Source organism: Arachis ipaensis, chromosome B05 (genome assembly GCF_000816755.2).
Source record: "Arachis ipaensis cultivar K30076 chromosome B05, Araip1.1, whole genome shotgun sequence".
Lineage (NCBI taxonomy): Eukaryota > Viridiplantae > Streptophyta > Magnoliopsida > Fabales > Fabaceae > Arachis > Arachis ipaensis.
In genome coordinates, this window is record NC_029789.2 from 9656602 (window position 1) to 9669583 (window position 12982).

The following is a 12982-nucleotide window of genomic DNA, read 5'->3' on the forward strand; positions in this document are numbered from 1 at the left end:
CATGTCAACTCAGTTGCAATTGTCATTTGCGATTGTCACATCTGCTCCTCAACTCCTTTTGGAAGGATCATGCCAGTAAACGGAAGTTCTTGGGCTAACATGGATGACCCTTTGTTTCCTAAAGTTAAAGAACTACATTCTTCATTCAGTGATAACATAACAAAAGAAGAATAATTCGTCTACACTGTTTCATTTTCTAAGTGGTGGCTATGGAGTCTCGAAAGACATAATCCCTCCACAACTACTACGAGAACTATAGCTATGAGGTTCAGGCATTGTTACCGCACAACTCCCGCCGCTAAAACAGGTGCATTTATCCATTTCATCTGCCTGCCTTTTTTGTTATAATTCATCATGCGACTATTAACACTTAAATGGACACCACATGGAAAAAATGAGGTTACTTTATCACTTGGTTTATTCTCACGACCTGTTTTTACCATTGTGGGGAATACTTCAAGTGAAAGACCTTACTTTCATTCTTGTTTTAAGTCTCATGGGTATGTCTTCATTTATTATGTTGGAAGTACTTGGTGAGAAAATGTCTATCAGATCCTTGTCTCTGAGATCCTTTTCCTCGAACAAACATTAAATGGTTCACCTGATGTCCAAAAAGTTAAATTATTTTATGTGCATTTAATCATTGTCTAGGAGTTTAGGTATTTATTTTCATTAGACCAGTTTTATTTCAGTGTCGATGTTCATAACCTCCAATTAATATAACAAATTTGTATACGTATGTGGCAAAAGACTTAGCAAACTAAATACATGAGACCACTTCCGAAAAATATTTTAATAAAATTTTTATATTTGTTTTTAGCATATGAATTAAATCTGTCTACGATTTAGAATTTTTTTATATTTCAATATGAAGATATTTGTCACCTTGTGCACAAAGTAACGTTAGCGCATATGTAACTGTTTTTTATTTTAAGCGAAACAAATAAAATACCAACAGTACTTTTATAGTGAAAAATTTAATTAAAATATATGAGATCTTAAGTTTAAATTTCAAGTTATTCAAGGGGTTATCCTATATGTTATATGTTATTTTTATTTCAAATTATTTAAAAACTAATGGAAGCAAAATATATTTGTTTAAGTTACTATATTTTAATTTCATCCGATTTCATTGACAGTCCTTTATATTAATATATAGTTTGAGTCTAACACGTGTATTTTTATTCTGCGTGTTAATGAAAATTCTAAAAAAGAATACAAGTTATTACTAAAATTGGTAAACCTTTTGGATCCAGCATAAAAAATAAACAATCAAAAGTTGTATTTTGTTCGCATAATTTTGTTTATATATGGTTGGACTGAGAAAAAAGCCGTAAAAACCTATCGACAAGTATCTATTTTACAAGATGAGAATTGGATGGGGGAAATTGGACGGCTAAGGCAGGTCGGGTTTCCCGGCCTAAAAAACCCCAAAAAAATAAACAAGCATTTCTCGATAACTCCAATTAAAAATTTACCATTCATGAATGACTTGGCCCCACAAAATTAACCCAAAATTAAGTGTAGTGAGGTCTGAATATGTTGCATGGCCCAATTTACATGAGTGGAAGTCCGGTTAACCGAACAAACACAACCGCGGTCTCAATCTCATCAACTCCCTCGACGCAAGTTGTTTTAGCCCTAGTTGCATACCATTTAATCCATTCTTTGTTTTCATGGGTTACTGCATCGTGTTAGAGACTGTCATCGGCAAAGACATCTTCATCCTATCATAGCAATCCCTTAATCATTACTTTCCAATAATAGTTATGTATCCCGACATGATTTGTGTGAGCAGGTTCTTCGAGTGTAAAACGTTGCGGCAATGGACAAAGAACAGATTAAGGAACCGCCGTCGTTGGTGGCCCCTAAAACTTCACCTGCACCTTTCGCGCCTAGGGGATCGCAGTCGGAGTTGCCGCCCAACTTGGCTAATGGGTCGGAACACAAGTACGCCTCCATTGATTATTCATAGTTACATTAAATTAGCATTCACTTACTTTCCATCAGGTATCTTTCAGATATAGCTTATAAACCTGGTTTTGTTGCAGAAGGAGGGATTCGCAGGAAACTGTCCAAACTATGACAACCACCTTTTTGGTAGAACGCCTCAACCAAATTGAAGCTGACATCGCTAAAGTTAGATTCATTATCCGAAACCAAAATCTCCTTAATAAGGAGTATGTGGAACTAGTGAAAGAGATAATAAATAAGCAAGCTGTATCACCCCACATTGGAAGTAACTCTCCAAAACAAGGGAAGACCAACATGACTGAAGGCAACATTGGAAAAAGTGGACCAACCTTACATACATACAAGCGAACGAAAAATGCAAATCCCACAACAACTGGAAATGACCCTGACTATCTCCCAATTCCGACACCACCATCTAGTCCAGATGGCAGCACTTTCCGCTTCAAGCGCAGAAACAAACAGAGGCGTTCTGGATCGACCCCTGCCCCAAAGGGAGAAACCACAAGGGGAAGGAGGAAACTGTTTATCTCCGGAAGCATTTCTAGGGTGGGTTAGAGCAAGGGAAAAAGACACACATCACTAGTAGTTCCATCCTAGCAGTCCAATATGCCGAGTAACAAAATTTCCTGCAGATTCGGCATGTCGATAGGAGCCAGTGGGGGAAGGAGATTCGAAAAAATATTCCCCGTGTAAGTTCTTACCTACGTTTACACCCTTATGCTTAGTAACTGGGCCACAAACCATAATGTTTTGGACTACAATTCTTAACAATTACACATGATATTCTCCTTGCAGGGTATGCCGTTAACTTTCTTCCCAACCAAGGACATGAAGATTGTCAGGCTTGATCTATGCGCTGCTGTGTACATATTCAACACGAAACTTGACCGAGAGTAAGTTTAACCACTGATTGTTGTAGTTTCTGGTAGCATAATACACTGAGTAGATTAGTTGAAATGTCAGTTGCACGCGTTGTTTGTCACAGTAGGTTCCATTGCTATATCAGCAATAATTTTCATTCCACCATTCATACTAATGCATGTTTTGTTGGAGACATCTGTATAAATGATATGCGTTTTTCGTTACCAGGAATGATCACCCACATTCTTGAGCTCATGTTATAACTAATTCAAAATGAATAATGCTTGCTAATATTGATTCCTACAGCGAGCTTCTTGTTCAGAGCCCGCACTGCGCTATTACCAGCGGTGCTCTCAGAACTCTGGAGCCTAGGAAGCCCGTGGTCGACCATGTGAGTACGAAATGAATACAAGAGCTGTGTACATGATCCCCACATCTCGAGTTGCATTATTTCGCTGAGGCGCATGACTAAGTATTTTGCATTGTGTATTTTTACAGGTGCTGATCCTTCTTGCCTGCATGCTGGCTAGAAACTCCACTAGGATTCATTGGTTCTTGCCGACAACCTTCTCAGTGAGTGAAAAATACTAATTTAACTTGAAAACAGTAACAAAAAACATTACCCTTAAGTTGAACAGATAAATAAATGCGTTAGTATTTCACCCATTTAACCTAATGTTATTTATTTTAAGACCTCGCATGCTGGGTTTTTTTTTTTCCGAAACCTAAAAATTACTTACAACTTATAACAATTGATTTGTTTCATGGGCAATCCGGGAGGACTTCATGGGCAAGGCCAACCGGGTTTGCAAGGTTTGATCCGATAAGATTAGTAATATCGTCGTGGACACCAAATTTATGCAGCATGTGAATATTCCATAATTAGTTTTCGCTGGCAGATTTACTGTCCCATTTGGTGCAACGGACATTGGTTTCTACTGGTGATTGACATCATTCGCATGCAACTTATGTACCTGGACTCCCTTCCCTCAGAAGATGACAGACCCAAGCGGCTTCGACAGCTTAAAAAAGTGGTAAGGTCAATCATAGCCCTTAAAAAATAATGACATCATTACATTTTATTCAAAAAGCATCTGAGCAGATGCTTCTTTTTGGGCACGCCGTGATCATTTATGTAAGTATTCAAAATAAAAAATTAAGTTGAAAGTATAATTTAGAGTTTCAAATAAATTAAAATATTTATACACAGCTGCATAACGATTAGTTTAGTATTTAATTTTTAACGTATATATAAAACTTTTACTAAAAATATGAGTACTAATAATACAAAAATATCAGACTCTCTAAGATGAGGAGTATACAAAATATGAAAAATTTTATAATAAAATAATCTCAAAAGTATTAAAAGTATTAAACAAAAAATGCAAAATCCAAGAGTAAATCGAATCGATAATCATAGATTTATATGGATTTTGCCATTCAAGTAAATTGAATCCAATTGGTTCGATATTCCAAACGCTTCCATATGTAAATCAAAACTACTTGATTTGATTTACACGGTAAAAATTATAAACTCTAAAGACTTTATTCGATTTAGTATTGTGATGGCTAATCCCAACTAAATGAATTTGATTTATATGAAATTATGAACGAATGTAACGTTATTTGGTTTGGGACTTCTATGTAACATTATTATGTGTTTAATTTATGAATATATCTTACTCATTTTTTAATGTTATATATTTTTCATGTTTTTTGACATATGTGTTCATTTTTTGAAATTTTTATATGCTAAATTTTTTTGACAGCGGTACCCGCAACATCCTATGAACCAACATATAGGGAACGTGAAGGGATGGCGTGTGGTTATGACCTTCTGCTTAATGTATCTTTAGTAGCCGTGGATCATGTCAACTCAGTTGCAATTGTCATTTGCGATTGTCACATCTGCTCCTCAACTCCTTTTGGAAGGATCATGCCAGTAAACGGAAGTTCTTGGGCTAACATGGATGACCCTTTGTTTCCTAAAGTTAAAGAACTACATTCTTCATTCAGTGATAACATAACAAAAGAAGAATAATTCGTCTACACTGTTTCATTTTCTAAGTGGTGGCTATGGAGTCTCGAAAGACATAATCCCTCCACAACTACTACGAGAACTATAGCTATGAGGTTCAGGCATTGTTACCGCACAACTCCCGCCGCTAAAACAGGTGCATTTATCCATTTCATCTGCCTGCCTTTTTTGTTATAATTCATCATGCGACTATTAACACTTAAATGGACACCACATGGAAAAAATGAGGTTACTTTATCACTTGGTTTATTCTCACGACCTGTTTTTACCATTGTGGGGAATACTTCAAGTGAAAGACCTTACTTTCATTCTTGTTTTAAGTCTCATGGGTATGTCTTCATTTATTATGTTGGAAGTACTTGGTGAGAAAATGTCTATCAGATCCTTGTCTCTGAGATCCTTTTCCTCGAACAAACATTAAATGGTTCACCTGATGTCCAAAAAGTTAAATTATTTTATGTGCATTTAATCATTGTCTAGGAGTTTAGGTATTTATTTTCATTAGACCAGTTTTATTTCAGTGTCGATGTTCATAACCTCCAATTAATATAACAAATTTGTATACGTATGTGGCAAAAGACTTAGCAAACTAAATACATGAGACCACTTCCGAAAAATATTTTAATAAAATTTTTATATTTGTTTTTAGCATATGAATTAAATCTGTCTACGATTTAGAATTTTTTTATATTTCAATATGAAGATATTTGTCACCTTGTGCACAAAGTAACGTTAGCGCATATGTAACTGTTTTTTATTTTAAGCGAAACAAATAAAATACCAACAGTACTTTTATAGTGAAAAATTTAATTAAAATATATGAGATCTTAAGTTTAAATTTCAAGTTATTCAAGGGGTTATCCTATATGTTATATGTTATTTTTATTTCAAATTATTTAAAAACTAATGGAAGCAAAATATATTTGTTTAAGTTACTATATTTTAATTTCATCCGATTTCATTGACAGTCCTTTATATTAATATATAGTTTGAGTCTAACACGTGTATTTTTATTCTGCGTGTTAATGAAAATTCTAAAAAAGAATACAAGTTATTACTAAAATTGGTAAACCTTTTGGATCCAGCATAAAAAATAAACAATCAAAAGTTGTATTTTGTTCGCATAATTTTGTTTATATATGGTTGGACTGAGAAAAAAGCCGTAAAAACCTATCGACAAGTATCTATTTTACAAGATGAGAATTGGATGGGGGAAATTGGACGGCTAAGGCAGGTCGGGTTTCCCGGCCTAAAAAACCCCAAAAAAATAAACAAGCATTTCTCGATAACTCCAATTAAAAATTTACCATTCATGAATGACTTGGCCCCACAAAATTAACCCAAAATTAAGTGTAGTGAGGTCTGAATATGTTGCATGGCCCAATTTACATGAGTGGAAGTCCGGTTAACCGAACAAACACAACCGCGGTCTCAATCTCATCAACTCCCTCGACGCAAGTTGTTTTAGCCCTAGTTGCATACCATTTAATCCATTCTTTGTTTTCATGGGTTACTGCATCGTGTTAGAGACTGTCATCGGCAAAGACATCTTCATCCTATCATAGCAATCCCTTAATCATTACTTTCCAATAATAGTTATGTATCCCGACATGATTTGTGTGAGCAGGTTCTTCGAGTGTAAAACGTTGCGGCAATGGACAAAGAACAGATTAAGGAACCGCCGTCGTTGGTGGCCCCTAAAACTTCACCTGCACCTTTCGCGCCTAGGGGATCGCAGTCGGAGTTGCCGCCCAACTTGGCTAATGGGTCGGAACACAAGTACGCCTCCATTGATTATTCATAGTTACATTAAATTAGCATTCACTTACTTTCCATCAGGTATCTTTCAGATATAGCTTATAAACCTGGTTTTGTTGCAGAAGGAGGGATTCGCAGGAAACTGTCCAAACTATGACAACCACCTTTTTGGTAGAACGCCTCAACCAAATTGAAGCTGACATCGCTAAAGTTAGATTCATTATCCGAAACCAAAATCTCCTTAATAAGGAGTATGTGGAACTAGTGAAAGAGATAATAAATAAGCAAGCTGTATCACCCCACATTGGAAGTAACTCTCCAAAACAAGGGAAGACCAACATGACTGAAGGCAACATTGGAAAAAGTGGACCAACCTTACATACATACAAGCGAACGAAAAATGCAAATCCCACAACAACTGGAAATGACCCTGACTATCTCCCAATTCCGACACCACCATCTAGTCCAGATGGCAGCACTTTCCGCTTCAAGCGCAGAAACAAACAGAGGCGTTCTGGATCGACCCCTGCCCCAAAGGGAGAAACCACAAGGGGAAGGAGGAAACTGTTTATCTCCGGAAGCATTTCTAGGGTGGGTTAGAGCAAGGGAAAAAGACACACATCACTAGTAGTTCCATCCTAGCAGTCCAATATGCCGAGTAACAAAATTTCCTGCAGATTCGGCATGTCGATAGGAGCCAGTGGGGGAAGGAGATTCGAAAAAATATTCCCCGTGTAAGTTCTTACCTACGTTTACACCCTTATGCTTAGTAACTGGGCCACAAACCATAATGTTTTGGACTACAATTCTTAACAATTACACATGATATTCTCCTTGCAGGGTATGCCGTTAACTTTCTTCCCAACCAAGGACATGAAGATTGTCAGGCTTGATCTATGCGCTGCTGTGTACATATTCAACACGAAACTTGACCGAGAGTAAGTTTAACCACTGATTGTTGTAGTTTCTGGTAGCATAATACACTGAGTAGATTAGTTGAAATGTCAGTTGCACGCGTTGTTTGTCACAGTAGGTTCCATTGCTATATCAGCAATAATTTTCATTCCACCATTCATACTAATGCATGTTTTGTTGGAGACATCTGTATAAATGATATGCGTTTTTCGTTACCAGGAATGATCACCCACATTCTTGAGCTCATGTTATAACTAATTCAAAATGAATAATGCTTGCTAATATTGATTCCTACAGCGAGCTTCTTGTTCAGAGCCCGCACTGCGCTATTACCAGCGGTGCTCTCAGAACTCTGGAGCCTAGGAAGCCCGTGGTCGACCATGTGAGTACGAAATGAATACAAGAGCTGTGTACATGATCCCCACATCTCGAGTTGCATTATTTCGCTGAGGCGCATGACTAAGTATTTTGCATTGTGTATTTTTACAGGTGCTGATCCTTCTTGCCTGCATGCTGGCTAGAAACTCCACTAGGATTCATTGGTTCTTGCCGACAACCTTCTCAGTGAGTGAAAAATACTAATTTAACTTGAAAACAGTAACAAAAAACATTACCCTTAAGTTGAACAGATAAATAAATGCGTTAGTATTTCACCCATTTAACCTAATGTTATTTATTTTAAGACCTCGCATGCTGGGTTTTTTTTTTTCCGAAACCTAAAAATTACTTACAACTTATAACAATTGATTTGTTTCATGGGCAATCCGGGAGGACTTCATGGGCAAGGCCAACCGGGTTTGCAAGGTTTGATCCGATAAGATTAGTAATATCGTCGTGGACACCAAATTTATGCAGCATGTGAATATTCCATAATTAGTTTTCGCTGGCAGATTTACTGTCCCATTTGGTGCAACGGACATTGGTTTCTACTGGTGATTGACATCATTCGCATGCAACTTATGTACCTGGACTCCCTTCCCTCAGAAGATGACAGACCCAAGCGGCTTCGACAGCTTAAAAAAGTGGTAAGGTCAATCATAGCCCTTAAAAAATAATGACATCATTACATTTTATTCAAAAAGCATCTGAGCAGATGCTTCTTTTTGGGCACGCCGTGATACATCCACAAGGCTATCTTCTTGGAGGAGGTGTTGGACAGTGATGATTGGTATGATGACCAGACAAATCCTAGGATTCTGTACAGTGACTATGAGATAAAGGAGCCTAAGGTGACCAGGCAGGACCCCGGAAGGTACCCCGATACTCCATCTATTGCCGTTACCTTAGTTTGTCTATGAACTTAAGTGAGATGTGACTATTTGATCCATGATGATCATATGATATGATAAATTTTTTTCACCCTCTACTTTGTTTGGAATGATGAAGTCATTCATAACCTAGAAGTCCTTTTGGTTTAACTTATGTCACATAAATCATAATGTTGTGTTACCGGCCTTAAAAAAATTAATATAAGAAAACCATCTTTTGTTCCAGCAATGACTGCGGCATGTAAGTTGCACAATGGATGATAATGTACCACCTATGGAATTCATATGAGGCAGAGGTATACCCACACACCATAGACCTGAGGATTTTGGTTGTAGTATGATGAGAAAATGTGTAAACTGAAATCCCTTTTGGTTGCAGAAAATTACAGAGTATAGTTGTATGAGGCTTGCTGTGGACATGGTGCTAAAGTACTATAATGACAAGCGCATGGAAGTCATCCAAGCTGCGTTGGAATACTGGAGGAACTTAACCACCAATTCCCCAGCAACAAACTAACCCACATGTTCACCTAAATTCCTTTTGAGAATGCTTGTTTGAATGCTTAATGGCCGATAGACCATTGACCTTTTGTCTAATATTATGTAATCCAGCTACTTATTTAATTGTGCAATGCTTCTTGGGATCTAGGTTCGGCAATATTCTGTGGTTATTTTCATGCAACTCCTTGTGTAACTCATGACACGTTTGACCTACACAGGTAAAATACTCACTCATGATTCATTTATCAATATGGCAGTGGAAATTTTATTAATAAGCATATCAAACATACTGAAGTATGTTATAATCATAAAATAACATGTTCTCTCATGTTCAAACTCGACATAGGTATGGTATCAGGAGTTACAGATGAGGTACGACTGGATAAGCACCTTACTCAAAAATGGGCACAGACCAACAATAGTCTCCAAAAAGTGTGCAACAGATATACTCGACTTTGTAAAACAGCATTTTGTAAAACAAACTATACTTATGGATGGTTATGTTATAAGTCAAATATGTCTTTCAGACCTTTCTAAATTCATCAAGCATGTTGTAGTAAACGTTCATGTTCAATTTTTAAGATGCATATTTGTGTCTGTTCCAGTGATTTTGGTATTTGCACTGCACTTTATATTTCTTTTTGTTAGACCATATCTTAGTCTCGTATATGTGACCCACCCCCAAGGGCGAGGGTGCATAGGAAAGTGGAATATAATTAGACCAATACGAAAAAATGACCAACCTTACATGTACAGCAAGTACAAACCTTAATTAGTCGTGTCAACCTTTAAGATTAGGGGAATGCTACGGTCAGGAACATTATTTTTTTTCTATACAACTTAGTTGGTATTTTTTATCAAGTGCCATCTATCCAAACGAAGGAGTAGCTTTTAGCCTTTTACAAACTACAATACAAAATCTGCAAAGCATTTAATGTGGTGTCAATAAATTGCAGTTAATTAAAAAATGTAATTAAGCCTTTTTTTAACTCTCTAATACTTGGAATTATTATTTAAGTTGTGGGCCTCTTTTTTAACTGGCTTATATTTAGACTTTATAGAAATAATTAATTACACTCATTTTTTTTATGATACAGGATTGATATTAGGCACAAACATAATGCCTTATTTTTAAAATCTGCCATTGATATAACTACCGATGTTTCAGGTAGAAGAAAACCTAGAAAAACAAACTACCAGAAAATGCAGTTTCGAATGTAACTACCAAAGTTACTTGAAAAATATTTAAAACATACAAGGTTGGTTTTAACTTCACAACCAAAACTCATATACTGAACATGCATTCCATGGGATAAGTAGAATTGAAAAACATTAATGGCTAACATTTTAAAAAGACCATAAACTCAAAGTGAAAGTTGCAGTCCACGACCCCAGCATGTTTCGTAATTCTTAGAAGCCACCGCCACATGCTTCTATTGTATGATGAGAATTATATGAGCAACCAGTGAAGCTACAAAACTCAAACATGTAACGGTAAAGAAGCAAGCAACAGAATAAATGGAGCCAACCAATTTCTTCTATTACATGATGAGAATTATATGAGCAACCAGTGAAGCTACAAATCTCAAACATGTTGTAACAGTCAAGAAGCAAGCAATACAATACATGTAGCCATCCATCTTCCGAATGACCGTACTAGCTAACACATGCAAGTTCATAACATGAAATCCTCATCTGTTACAATCTCCACTTATAAATATCAATAAAACAAAACTTCCTAGCGAAGGACAACAAAGCCATCAATTGACCACATTGAAATTTCTCAAGGTGAGGCAAATCCAAAGATGGATCATTCAACAGCCTCACAATGACAAACAGATGACCCAGACTTCAACCCCCGCAAGCCATTTCATCACCGAATGCATAATTTCGTCGAACCCTTTTACAAAAAGTTTGAGACTGCCTGTTAATAGTTCCTGCTCCCTACCATAATAAAAAAAGACAAGATAACACTTCTCAATCAAAATAATAATGCAGAAGTCTGGAACAAACAACACACAACATAATAGATCTAAAGTAATCACACATTAAGAAACCAATTTCTGACAAACAGATCATTCAAACACTTACCTCATCATCTAGTCCTTCATTCCTCGTGGTACAATTCCTACGATCGTGCTCGAGCCCATGGCACCTTCTGCATTGTCTCCCCATCCTTGCGTTCGTGCTGCCCCTGGGAGCACCCTTCGACTTTACAATAGTTGGATCCAGGATGTCCACATGGACGTCGCCTGCTCGTCCAAATCGGTTCCTTCCACCCCGTGGGCCTGTTGCCTCAATTTCCTTTGTCAGTTTTTCCAGTTCAGAAAGAACATTCTCATATGTGTCTCCATCCTGGGCGGCTAAAAAACACATAGACATACATGCACTCCACAAGGACCCATAACGAACCCGAAATGCCTTTTCGAGATCCGCCACTGGGACCGCACCAACTAACACCAAAGACTTTGCATCTTTACACCACCTATGAAGCACTAGTCGGGTCGACATCACCTCTATCTCAAGCTCTTTCATTACACAAAATATATGACTACAAGGGACCCCTAGACTGTTCCACAATTTGTGCGAGCACTCATAAATTTCAGAACTACTATCGTACAACACAGTATAAACTCGACGGGGCCTTCGGAACTTTCTTAGCATGAACTTTTGAATGGTACCATAACTCTCACTATGAAGCACGATCAACGCAGCAACTGACTCGATTTGTTTCTTAACCTCAAAGAATATCTCCCGCGTGTACACCTTGCTTACAGCCTTCTCAATACTTTCCAACCCTGTAGTCATCCCTGGTTCCGAATACAAATATTTGAAGTCAATCATGAACTCGTTATTCCGATAATCCTTCACCACATGATCCAAGTTCTCCACGAGCTCAAGAAGACAATTTTCAGATCTAATAAACTTTTTAAGTGATGAATTGATTCAATCACATCTTGATGTTGTTCTCACTCCAGCACAAAACTTATCACACAGATAAGCATTCGCCCAATGCTCCCTCTTTTCGTATGTTTTTCCAATCCATTCATTATTCTCTAAACCAAAGCTCTCAACCATCTCTGCCCAATAGTTCTCAAACTCTTCAACTACAAAGTTTCCATACACCGCAGTCTTAAATGCACAACAAAAATTAGCATCCTTAATGTTAGAGACAGCATTCCGAGTAAGGTGCCAACTGCATAATTGGTGTGTTGCATTAGGAAACTCGCTCCGGATAGCCTCCTTAGCTTCATTGATTCATCTCCATCTGTAACTACAACCATTGGCTCCTTTTGCCTCATCACATCTAAGAAAAATGTTAGCAACCACTTATAAGAGGGAATCTTCTCATCCTCAAGCAACCCAAACGCAAATATAATGGTTTGGCTATGATGGTTAGTACCTGAAAAAATCACCAAAGGCCTATTGTATAAAGTCTTTCTATAGGTTGAGTCAAAGGCCAAGACATCACCAAAACAATCATAGTCATGCTGCATTTGACCATCACACCAAAATAGATTACCCAAGTGGTTCTCAGCACAATACGAGTATTGTACCACAGCTAGCGGATCAAGTTCCGTCTTCCCTTTAAGATAGCTAATGGCCGCAGCAGCATCACCCTCCATAAAATAGTCAAAAGCAACATTTAAGATTTGTTGCAAAGAAA

The 12982-nt window shown here is 37.3% G+C and overlaps 1 protein-coding gene across 1 annotated transcript; it reads right to left on the bottom strand.

Annotated features, from left to right (window-relative positions):
* LOC107640101 (protein FAR1-RELATED SEQUENCE 3-like) lies at positions 11167–12941 on the bottom strand. Its single transcript, XM_016343656.1, has 5 exons — positions 12719–12941; positions 12513–12622; positions 12270–12447; positions 11407–12125; positions 11167–11259 (listed from the first exon to the last, which is right to left on the bottom strand). The coding sequence occupies exons 1-5, from the start codon at positions 12939–12941 to the stop codon at positions 11167–11169; spliced, it is 1323 nt and encodes a 440-aa protein (XP_016199142.1).

Bases quoted from the DNA above. Each gene is read 5' to 3' on its own strand.
- LOC107640101 (XM_016343656.1), bottom strand. From the start codon at position 12,941: ATGGAGGGTGATGCTGCTGCGGCCATTAGCTATCTTAAAGGGAAGACG. The intron at 12,448-12,512 runs GTTGGCACCTTA...TGTGCATTTAAG, and splicing joins TGCAACACACCAATTATGCA to ACTGCGGTGTATGGAAACTT. The intron at 11,260-11,406 runs GTAAGTGTTTGA...TTATTATGGTAG, and splicing joins ATGAAGGACTAGATGATGAG to GGAGCAGGAACTATTAACAG.